General features: G+C 40.0%; 1 protein-coding gene across 1 annotated transcript; it reads right to left on the bottom strand.

The window, feature by feature from the left end:
• Window positions 1–1,187: 1,187 nt before the first annotated feature.
• LOC139720324 (monocarboxylate transporter 12-like) lies at window positions 1,188–11,643 on the bottom strand. Its single transcript, XM_071631689.1, has 3 exons — window positions 11,511–11,643; window positions 5,641–6,537; window positions 1,188–1,336 (listed from the first exon to the last, which is right to left on the bottom strand). Exons 1-3 carry the CDS (start codon window positions 11,641–11,643, stop codon window positions 1,188–1,190), a joined length of 1,179 nt encoding a protein of 392 aa, XP_071487790.1.
• Window positions 11,644–12,690: the final 1,047 nt, after the last annotated feature.

Raw genomic sequence — 12,690 nt, 5'->3', positions numbered from 1 at the left:
TTCAAGAACGTTCAGAAAACGTCCAAATGTTAGCTGGGCCATTAGTTCGACAGTAAGATAACAAGGCCCACGAGACCGACACAATAAGTCCCGTGTTGCATCTGTCGAACTCGTGAGCTGTTTTTACCTAGTGTCGAACTCATGGGCTTTATTTGCCTATAGTGTCGAACTCATGGGCTGTATGACTTCTCGTGAGCTGTATGACTCATGAACCTGTTTTCAATGTCGAACTCGCGAGCTGTATGACTCGTAGATGTCGGTCTAGTGGGATGGCCCCGCACACATACACTGACACACACACACACACACACACACACACACACACACACACACATTCACAACACATACACTTATTAATATCTTTTTTATTGCATTTCGATTTCATTCCACATTCAACTTTAATGTTCCAAAGTTGAAAAATAAAACAGATTAATAAAGTTAAAAACATTGATTGAACATGGCAAATTAAACGTCTTGAAAATGATAATTACATTTACATATCATAGTACACACATTTACGTGGAATGCCATAGCTATATGTAGATCTGATGAGGATATGTCCCGAGAAGCTATGTAAACAGGTATAACTTGTGTAGGGATGTCCTGATACAATATTACATTTGAAAACAATTGATACAAGAATTGTGTGTAACCACGCAAGTACACAATCGAAGAAATTGAACAGAAGAAAAAAAGTAAGCATGGCACAGATTTACAGACACCACTACGAAAGAAAAGAAAAAAAGATACGGTGTACATTTTATTTTGTGCTCGTTTATCAACCCTAGATCAACAAGTCCAGCAAATCTTACTTTTTACAGTGCATTGATGACAGGTATAAATCTGCGTTTATATACATTCATGCCTGCTCAATTCAGATTATTGAACAACGTCAAACAACGGACATAAATAGGAATAAATGTATATAAACGTATAAAAGGTCTTTTATTTTCCTCTCTAATTCCGGTATTCTTGGAGAGCGATTTTTTTCCCCCATAAGCTATCTTCAGCTGTTATGAAGAACGTCTTCGTGTATACGGTATACTTCCATGTGTTGTATTATATTTCTCACACTCCCAAAGGGGTCGACAAAAAAAAAAAATAAGTTCAACATTCGAAGTTCAAAGTTCATACATCTGAAAACAGCTATGGACAGTGAATGGAGATTACGGCCATCACTACTTCTCTCAATAGTGAGATTTAGTTCGGCAGCAGCTTGCCTTGGTAATGGCAGAATGTACGAGGGCAAGTAGGACGAGAGCGCTGCTTGCAAATGCACAGCATCCCAGCATAAGAAACACCGACTCAGTCGACGTCGTGATGGTGAAGAGGTATCCTGTGTTTTTGAAACAAAACGAGCAGTCACTTGTGGTAGGCATTTGTGATGGAATACACTGTATAAGGGAATCCGAACCAAAATCCTGTCATGCAGTCATACATCCATCAATCGTTAACACGGTTATATAATTGATCCTGCGACAATTGCTCCGTCCTTACAACTGTATTTTCTCCAAGGACCTAGAATACAGGGTTAGGTCCTGAGGGTTGTGATAAGGTTTTAGGTTAAGTAAAATATTAATGATGTGAGTACTGTATTAAAGAATTAGGGTTAAGAAGGGTTGTGTTTAGTTGTGGACTGGGTATTATGTTTTATTAGCGTGCAGATATTCATGAGAGCAATTGTCGCAGGAACAAATGTCATGGAACCCTATCAACCACAATGCTAAAGTAGGCATAGACTAATATGATCCATCACCACGCTGCTGATATTTCAAATTTCAAAGTTATGTCCTATAAACTTTGAGAGGGCGAAAGTAGGCTTACAAACTTTTGACCATATTTTATATTGTTATGGGCCTATAACGCTTTCAGCCCTTGTCACATCTTGTGAGATAGTCCCATTGTACAAGAAAATGAGGATATTTTTTTCTCATCCGTTGTTCGACAAATCGTCAAACCGGTGGACAAAGTGTAAAGTTTCCGGTCAAGGGGCCGAACAAATCGAACAAAAAGCATCTTGGGTGATTGTGTACAGGACAGTGGAATCGTGCATCCCACAATACATAACGCACGAGAAACAAGTGAGTGACGCGTGAAACGTACATTGAACGCCAGAGAACCGTACATATGCGTTTGGTGTGCTGTACATATTATTATAGCCGTGTTCCATCTGTTTCATTTCTTGCAGCCTTGCAGCAATGGACTAGGAGGCGTAGAGGATGGGAACTTGTGGAAAACGATAAAGTACAGTATACTGTAGCTGTCACACTTTGCCGGATAAGGAAAACGCATGAGAAACGAATGTCGATTTTTGGCATCCGTTGATATCTGTTAAAACGCGCCTCATGTCTTTGTTATCATTTGGATATACGTTTATCTTCTGATGATTTCCGTCAGAGCGGCCAGAAAACTTTTTGCAAGCACGATCCTATACCCTCGTCTGATAGTTGTACGTTTTCTCCTGTATTTGTACTGTACTTTGTCGTTTTCCACGCGTTTCCATCGCACTGTGTGCGCTTTTGTAAGCCCCTGTCACACTTTGCCGGATAGGCCCATCGTACAAGAAACGGGCGATATTTTGCTCATCCATTGTTCAAATCGTCAATCCGGTGGACAAAGTGTAAAGTTTCCGTTTTAGAGGAGCGTACATGCACGGTCTAGGGGCCGAACAAAATGAACAAACAACGCACCTGGTTCGATTGTGTACAGGACAGTGGAACGTAAGCAAACGCATGAGAAACGAATATGAACTGCATGCCCACAGGGCAAAACGCACGAGGAACAAAGTGGATGACGCATACGTACATCGAACGTCAGAGATCCGTTCACGTGAAGGCTATATCTGGCTATAATACGTGCATTATGATGGGGCGTCCACCACTCCGCAAGTTCCCTCTATATACCTCTACACTATACACTTCACATCTCTTCGGCTTCTATCAATATGCCAAAGGGATCGAAGGCCAAGACTTAGTTTTTTCCTCAATGTGGTGGTTTATACTTTTGCTAGATCTTTGACACCAATTTCGTCATATGGTTCCAAATGTCACTTTCATGTATATTTACCTGAAAGTTCCTCACTTTACACAAAGTCACTTTCATACATGCCGGATGTTACATGTACTTCTCAAATTTAGCTTTCTGTATGGTTTTTTTTTTTCCTGATTATTATTTTTTTTTTCAGATGGGCAATTCCGCGAAAAAATGTTACTCTTCCTAAAAGTCATAAATCTACAATGATTTGAAATATATATTACTGTCAAATGCTAAATCTTGTCAAGTTCTGTTGTTTGAGTGGTATTTTGATATAATCGAAGTGCATTTAAGCATTCTTTTCGTCAAAAAATTCATTTAGGTTCAATATTTTTGATAATTTTTGTATAATTAAGAATGGATTAAAAAAAAACCACTAATATCAGCTTTGTCTTAGATAAAGACTGTGTTGAAGTGTGAATATTGAGACTTTGGAAAGTGGACAAAGTTTTAATTTCCGTAACGTTAAAAATATAATGTTCGTAACGCTACATTTGTGAACCTGTAGAGTAAATGCTGAATGTGTTATACGCAATTATAGATCTACAACTTACGCAGGGCCTCAGCACTCATTTCAGAAAAATAAAACCAATACTTTTACTGAATGCTTTGATTCATAAATTTCTAAACATCCACATAGAGGTACATAATCATGTCCAAAAAAGTGTAAAGACCGTGACGGCAAGCATTTTGTATAATATCTACCAAATGATTCATAGTATTTAATCAAAACTTGGACTGTTACCATTTCAGGATGACTGAGTGAGAATAACCCATGAATGGATTGAGGATGATCATGCTGAGTTGCTGAAATAAGCCCACAAAGTCACTGAAAAATTGTCTAATGTATGTCCGTAACGCTGGAATTGCCAAGATGCTTTTTATGGTGATTAACAGCTGAATCAACATTGATTTCCTCAAGAAAAGGCATGTTCTTCATTAATCTTATCCATTGTACATGTATTAGAAGATCCTGAAGTCAAAGAACATTTGACTGCATTCTAAATATCAATGTCAGCAATACATTTTCAAGTTCGGACATGGACTTAAGATTTCAAGCAGTCTCTTTCTTTTCTCTCAAATAGTTTCTGTGAAACATCAAATCAAAAGAAGCACTGAAAATGGCTTGTTTAGAGATCCTTATGCTATTAGAACCCTGTCATTATGGGTTTTCATTTTGATGACATAAATCGTCTACTCATTTTCTCACTTTCAATTCAAAGTTCACCACTTCTTGCATTAGAGCAATGGAACTCACAACTTTTAACCTGTGAATGTCCAACAGTCAATCTCAGCCGATGCCCAGTCACATGTGCTTCATCGCCCCATGATAGCGAATCTGATCAGGGTTGCCCGTTTTGGTGATTCAACTAGTGTGTGATGATGCTTCCCTAAATTCGTTCAGATCTCAGCAGTTCCTCGTTATTTACAAATTTATTATAACAGCCATGATATTAAACTGACTGAAAATCTTGCTCTTCCGGAAGACTGGTTATCCTGTCACAGAGGGGTGAGAAGGTTGTTTCCCTTATGATAGTTCTTCCAACCTTGAAGCATGATGCATTTTGCATACTTCTGGAGGGCCATATTGGCATTCTGCAGATTTAGATCTGCCTACAGTAAGGCTACCCTGTACCGATGTACCTTGGAATCGGTGGCACTTCATATTAACAGAGAGGTATTAAATGAGAAAGGCGGTTTCTACGACGTTTTCATATGCCCTTGCAGGAGTCAGTTGCAGCAAGGCCGGGACATATTCTTTACACATCAGCTTCTCGTCCTGTTCATAGTCTGTGGATGTGCATGCTGTAGATATCCTATAGATATATGCTGTAACCATTACTAATGGCCGTCCTGTCCGCTTGTCATCAGTAGCTACATGCGTTTTGCACGTTAGTCGTCCTGTGGCTATGCCGTAGGTATGCGTTTGATGTGCTGTACATAGCCGTTCCATCCGTTTTATATCTTGCAGCAACGGACTTTAAAGGAGGCCTAGCGGATGGAAACAAACGGAAAACATCAAGGTACAGTACAGATACAGGAGAAAACGTGCAACGATCGGACACTGAGGGTGGGATCGCGCTATCAGTTTTTGGCGAGGAAAAAAAAAAACTTTGTGCATGCACAAAGTTTTCTGCCCGCTCTGACGGAAATCACCGCAAGATAAACGTCCATCCTAATGATAAAAAGGACATGAAACGCATTGTAACGGATATTAACGGATGCCAAAAATCTACATTCGTTTTTCATCAAGTTTGCCTTATCATGCTTATCCGGCAAAGTTTGACAAGGGCGATACTCTTTGGTATGATAAATAATGCCAGAACGGTCGTAATCCTATAGCTGCATAGTTATAGTGCCATAGTCTCGTCGTGGTGTGCGGTGTAGATAGAGTTGTGCGATTGGTCTCACAACCTAGTCGGGCGACCGGTCTTATGACCAACCTAGTCGTGCGACCGGTCTGATGGCATAGTGTGAGGTGGGCCTTTATAATATAGACGATTATTTAAACTTTCTGTTTCATCCCAGTGCTATGGATAGCCTGACTGAATGTACACAACTATGACGTAGAACCGTTTAATGAGACGTTAAGAAAACTTGACATACCTGACAATGTTCCACCGCAAGCCTCCCCAATTCCTTGTGCCAGCAGAGAGCAGGTTATTGACGAATTACAATCCCTTTCAATGCAGATCACTTCTATGATTAACAGGGATTTAAGAACAACTCCGGCGCCAATAGCAAGTCCACTGATTCCCGCCAGACTAATGAGTAGAGCGAAGTTGGATGTGGCAGAGTTCACGATCAAAGCCACGCCGTTTACAGCATTCAATATGAGAAACAGAATGCTGGGTTTGAAGATATGTGGGTTCACTTTAGGGAGTAAGCCGCACAGGATTCGCCCGATGATGTTCCCCACTCCAGCTGTTACTGATACAACCACTGCATCACCGTTTAGATAACCTTTCAACTCTGCGTTAGGGATGACGAATATCGCCCATCCGTTATAAGTCATGCCAAATGGAATGACAGCTAGGATAACAAAGCAAAGCTGCGGAGTTACTCGAATTCCGTAACTTTCTATCTCAAGACGGGCAAAGTCAAAGAGACCTCTCAAGTGTTTACATGCTGCTCGTCTAGTTTTTCGTACCCACCCGTCAATTTCGACGGTATTCTTTTGGTCACTCTTGATTCCGTGTAGCTCCTCTTTGACTGGTAGTTCGTCGGTTTCCCTGATCGGCTCGTACGTCTGACGTTCTGATGAGAGTATTTCTGAGCTTAGGGTAGCTGCTGCAACAACTGAGTGGAGGTTGAATGCTCCCAGTAACAACATGGTTCCCCTCCAGCCGTACATGAAGAGCAAAGACTGTGTGAGTGCTGGAAGGAGCATCATACCCACTCCAGCACCGGTCATCGACAGAGCAAAGGGTAGAATGTAGTCGTCACCGGAAGCAGCGACAACTGAGGAGTAACTAGAAAGAATCGCAAGGCCGTATCCGAATCCTGTGAATATTATATGAGCAGCATTGAGACATTATGATCAGATCAGACAGTAAGAATTACACAAAACATTGGTTTAAGAATGGGTGAGCACTAAATAGTTGCAATAGCCAGATGTGGTCACAGACAATAGTTAAATGTAAAATTCCAATCTAGGTTCAATTCTCTTATGATCGAATTAATAGATTAAACCTTTTTTGATTGACATATATTTTTATAGGAGGAATAAGCACTACTTCAAAGTCATGTATCCAGTGACTTGTTTTTAAAGTCGCATGAAATGTCGTCAATCATGTGCAAATCTATAATTAGATCGAGTCACCACCCAAATATTTGTTAAAACAATGAATACAGCAACAACAAAAATCACAAACTCCTCAAGTCGCTCTGGAGCTGAAATGACTTTTAAAGCGTTATGGTTCAAAAGGGAGCTGATAGATTTTGATTTTGACATTGATTTTTGCTATCCTATTTTTTCCCTGCACTCACTATTGTCAAGTCGACTATCATCACAAAACATGCAAGAAGATGGTCCATGGATTATGCGAATTTCGTTTGCGTAAATGTGCGAGAACTAGGGTACACAGATGAAAATTACGTGCAATATGAACGCGCGATATACGCTGATCTGAAAGCTCCGCCAATTTCGCACTGGCTTCAGTCCCATGCAGTAATTTTAAACCATGATGTCTGATTTAAACTGACTATTATACGTCTTATGTTGACTCTGTCGACGTAACGCTCTGAAACCATTACCCTGCAATTAAGTCTGAATTCAGAACATCAAAAAAGCCGGGGTTGTCTGCACGCCTCATAAGTCATGAGTGTGCCGTTTTGAATGCTAAACGGGTCTAGCCACAGAAATAATCCACACGAAAGGTGAAATTTACCTGACAGAACAATCGGACCACAAAGTTGGCTTGGCGTTTGTGACATGCTACAAAGAATGAGCGGGAGTGATCCCAGCAATCCACCTGTAACTGCCAGCCACCGGGGCGGCAGGTAACGCAGCATGATGTTGGTTATTACGCCTACAACGAACGAATAACACGAAATTATGGGAAAGAAAATGAGGATGAGGTTATGGACATGTGTAGTGAACTGATCCACACCTACAGACACCTAAGTTTTGATGTGTACATAGTTGATACCAAAACCATAAGATGATAGTACGGGGACTTATATAAACGATAGATGTTACTATACAACGGAAGGTAGGAATATATCGCTTTAAATATGAGCTCTGAAGCTTTTAGTGGGCATCAAATCTTCTTACAGCTGAAACAGTTGCGTGTAGACTCAAGTTCCGCCTGTGTGACGAATATCACCGCGTGATGGTGCGATAGCTAATAACGTTGAGAAAAAGATTTGTGATATCTTCCATGAAAAGTACAAATTCGATAAATTCATGAAAGGTGGGTATTTTTTTCTACACATTTCACTTATTTCTCAAGGGTACTTCATGTGTAAAACAAACGGGCTTAAAATGAAGTTTGAATAGCAAGCATGATACGCACAGAAAGTTGTGCTTTGAAATTAAAGATATTCATTCTAAATAGAATATAATGGAAAACGAAAATGCGAAACAAATTATGACAATAATTACTTTAAGAAGATGCAGGTAATGAAAAAACGAATACTTCAAATAAAGAAGAAACAGAATAATATGAAATCTGGATTTAATCACTGGGTATAATGAGTGAAACTATAAAGAGGAATTCGGCAATGTAAAGGACAGCGGAAAAGAGAGAAACGTTAAAGATATCAACAGGTCACACCTAATAAGAAGACACCATATCTACATACAATAAACCGCCAAAACCAGCGACGACTATTGCGGCACAAATTGTCGCCCCCACCCCGGCAGAGGGTGACAGTTTGTGCAGGGAGTGACGGCACAAATTGTCGCCTCTGCACAGTTTGTCGCCTGGCGACAAATATTTATTGTGCTGCTCGTGCATTTCCAAATTTCTACCTCAATGGCGACAATTTGTGCACGTAAAATGAAACGTAGTACAAAAGTTGTCTTCAAGCTGCAGAAGATAATGCTATATAGGAATGCACTACGAATTGTGTGTTGGAGTGGGCCTGTGTTATGCATGGGTGCGGTCGGTATGACTGCCAGTGATAAATGTGAAGTGTATAATGTGTGTGTGTGGGGGGGGGGGGGGGGCTGCATGGTTTATGAGATCGTGGTCTTTCTGTACGGGTGTATGTGTGGTGTGTATAAACTTGTGTAGCAGTGTAGGGGTTCACATGGCCTGTGTTTTATTATGTGCGTGTTTGGTGGAGTCTGTGTGTTGGTGGTGGTGGTTGTTCTCTCTTTCTATTTGTGTATACGTATGTGTGTATGTGTGTATGTATGGATGAATGTAGCTATGTATGTATGTATGTATGTATGCATGTCTGTGCGTTTGTATGCATGTATGTGTGTGAATGTATGTGTGTGCGTCTTTTTGTTTGTGTATTTTTCGAGCCCACCAGAGGTGCGGGGAGAGTAAAGCCCCTGTCACACTTTGCCGGATAGGCCCACCGTGAAAAAAAAAAAGGCGTTGTTTTGCTCATCCGTTGTTCAAATCATCAATCCGGTGGACAAAGTGCAAAGTTTCCGTTTTAGAGGAGCGTATGTGCACGATATAGGGCCGAACCAAACGAAGAAACAACGAACCTGGGGCGATTGTGTTCAGGACAGTGAAACGTGCGCAAACGAATGAGAAACGAATATGAACTGCTTGCCCACAGGAAAAAACGCACGAGGAACAAATAGGTGACGCATGAGACGTACATCGAACATCAGAGATCCATTGACGTGACGGCTATCGGGCTACACATCTATTACATCATCTCGGAGCGTCCACCACTCGGCCAGTTCTGCTTCTACTATCCTGTACACTTCACTTCACATCTCATATCAGCTCCCATCAATATGCAAAGGGATCGAAGACCAAGACTTACCTTCTTCTCAATATGTTGGTTACTAAATTGTTGCTAGACTTTTGACACCGCTTTCTTCGTTTTGGTTCTGAATATCACTTACATGCAGATTTACCCAAAAGTTTCTCACTTTACACAAAATCACTTTCATTCATGCCCGATGTTACTTCACAAATTTAACCTTCTCTATTTTCTGTTTCTGATTGATTTTTTTTTCAGATGTTTTTATAATGATTAACAGCCGGATACACTTTGATTAAAGGCACATAATTATTCTTCATTGAACTCATCCATTGAATTTGAAGATCATGAAGACAGCATTCAGAATATCAATGTCAGCAATACAGTTTTCAAGTTCGGACATTCACCCAAGGTTTGAAGCAGTCTCTATTTTCTCTCAAACAGTTTCTATGATACATCAAATCAAATGCATCACAGTCACATATGACAGTAAGATAGCTCATTTACATTTCCTAATGCTATTCGAACCTTGACGTCATGGGTTTTGATTTTGATGGCTTCCTACTCATTGTCTCATTTTCAACTCAAAGTTCACTCATAACAGTTTACTTTTACCCTGTGAATATCCAACAGTTTATCTCAGCCGATGCCCAGTCATATCGAATATACTTCATTGCCCCATGATAACAAAATCTGATCAAGGCTGCCCTTTTTGCTGGTAAAACCTCCAACTATAGGTTATTATAGGTGATAATAATCATGCATGCTTCCATAAATTTTGTTCAGATCTTTGCAGTTCCTCAGTATTTGCAACAATCTTATACAACAGCCATGATAATACACTGACTGAAAATCTTGCACGCTTTTCCGAAAGACTTGTTGTCCTGTCATAGAGGGGTGAGAATATGTATATATCCAGGCCACGTCAGTGCGCCTAAGAGGGGGGTGACCCTGATTAACCCCCCCCCCCCCCCCCCCCCCCCCCCCCCCAAACTGAAAAATGTTCCGCGGCCCCTGTTAATAGTGTATAGAGCTGAATATGGGCTGTCCAGCCACGTTTCAGATGAAAAATGAAAAAAAAAGACAACAAACAAGACACATAGATAATGAAAATCTTCATCAATTTTGTACTGAAAGTCAGTATTTATCACTAAGGTTATTGTGAATGGAAGATAAGATAGCTATGTGTAGTAGATAACAGATATAAAATTGAGATGACTATGTTACCCATTTTAGGAATACGAATGAAATAGAAGAATATGACAGTTTGGATGACCTTTCAGTTTAAAACAAACTAAGTCGGAAAAGATGTTATATGTAATAAAAATGCATTTTAAAATTCGCCTCATAAGAATATTTCTAAGCAATTCAGAATTATGTTACAAACATGACAAATGAGTTGAATAGAGCCAAATGTAAACATATATTCTGATGAATTTGATGTGAAGAATGATATTCTGAACAATGGGGATTGGTAATGTATTAACGTGCTCTATATGAAAAAAAAATCTCAGTTATTGTTTGCTGATGATGCAAATGTTTCTATGTCTAACAATGATTTACTTTTATCATTTGATAGCATGAACTTACAATTCGAATAATTAGATATGTAGATACAGGCAAATGAATAGATTCTGAACGCAGGAGATAATTTTACGATAAACGGAACTCGTGAGTGTTGGATGATAAAATTTTGGAATAGTCACCTCTATCTGCTCTGCAATACACTGTCAAGATGACAAGATCGTATTACAACCCACTCACATTATTTATCTCCTTTCTCTGCACTGTTTAAAAAAAAGAAGAATGAATAAGATGTCAATTCAGGATAATGATATGCTTATCTTGTTTTCAAACAGAAATCTTAATATCTATTTTGTCTATAACCATCCGCTTCGCGGCAATGTTTTCACCTAAACAACAATATTCATTCTTCCAGAACAATATCATTTTATTATCATAATGTCAGGCCCAAAGCTTGAAATTCGGGGGGGGGGGGGGGCAGTTGAAATACCTCATGAAGACAAAAGTAAAAGGCCTAAAATTCCAGCCAAAGAATGCTCATTTTAACATTCACTCACTCATACTGACGGTCAGTGCGTGCGAAATCCCGAGACACGTTCCGAGTTCACCTGACGTCATATGGAGGTCTAGTTTGATGTGATGTTGGAGCACAGACAGAGATTTGAGTGTGCCAACTTCAAGGAAAGTCATAGTGAATGATGCTGCAGACATTATCCATTTGTTCCTGTTCATTTCGTATGATAAGACAGAAAGTAACGCGTGGACTTTAAACGATACACCGGCCGGCTTCGAACAACTGTCAAAAGAGAATTATGAAGGGTGCATGCACACGACCACACGAGTGTCACATAGCCCGAAGAGATCCGTGAATGTTAATATTCCTTTCGTCACTTCCTTAACTGCGGTCAAACAGCAATCTATACTGTTACATGCCATTAAAAGATCTTGAGATTCACCGGTACGTTTTCCGACGATTGAAATGGCTGTACGTTAAAGGGCGTGGGTCCTTTTCTACGCCATGTGTTCCTATAGGCAGAACGAGAGACAACCAGTGATCTTCACAAATTATAGTCAAAACTCTTATAATACTCGCGCCCGTTGTCTGTGTTCACATTGAGAAGTCCACACACACTGAGAAAGACATGTAATGGGTTCGAAACTCAACATAAGAACGCCCGTCTTTTTTCGAATTTCTGTGTACTCCCAACCAAGGGGGACGAATGGAGTGGCCTTTATAGACAGGTGTCCGCTCTAGACAGATTCTCCTACAATATCATCTCCCGTGTATAATAAACATACCTATCACTACCTATGTATTGTCGTTGAATATATACAAGTGTAAATTCTTGAATATTATTCTATGAATGAGTTACTAAAGTAATTACAACAATTGTTCATTGGACAATCTCCATTATTGCTTGCGTTGTTGCAAGCTATCATGCATTTGACGGTGAGTTAGCTTTTCCTACACGCCTAAATGCGGATGAATGCAGTTATAATCATTGGCGTGTTCGCCATGCATAAGAAGCACTACTGACCATGCAGCACGACTGCAGAGCAGAAGCTCACGCTGAATAATCCGCAGAGAGATCGTGACTCCATACGGATACTAGGGGCCTGTTCAATATCTAACGGAAGATACAAATTGGTGGGCGCTATATTCACAGGGTCTTTGTCATACTGCCAATGTTTACTCTCGAACAATGTGCGACAAATGAACAAAAAAAAAAAAAAAAA

The sequence above is a fragment of the Diadema antillarum genome, unplaced genomic scaffold, assembly GCF_040938485.1.
Source record: "Diadema antillarum isolate AM-2024a unplaced genomic scaffold, OU_Dant_1.0 scf00000126, whole genome shotgun sequence".
Lineage (NCBI taxonomy): Eukaryota > Metazoa > Echinodermata > Echinoidea > Diadematoida > Diadematidae > Diadema > Diadema antillarum.
This window is presented reverse-complemented; position numbering and strand designations above follow the sequence as displayed.

Coding starts and splice junctions, on each gene's coding strand:
- LOC139720324 (XM_071631689.1), bottom strand. CDS start 11,643: ATGACTTTCCTTGAAGTTGGCACACTCAAATCTCTGTCTGTGCTCCAA. Junction 6,538..11,510: donor CGCACTGACCGTCAGTATGA/GTGAGTGAATGT, acceptor TAATATTCACAG/GATTCGGATACGGCCTTGCG. Junction 1,337..5,640: donor TTGCGGTGGAACATTGTCAG/GTATGTCAAGTT, acceptor TCAAAAACACAG/GATACCTCTTCACCATCACG.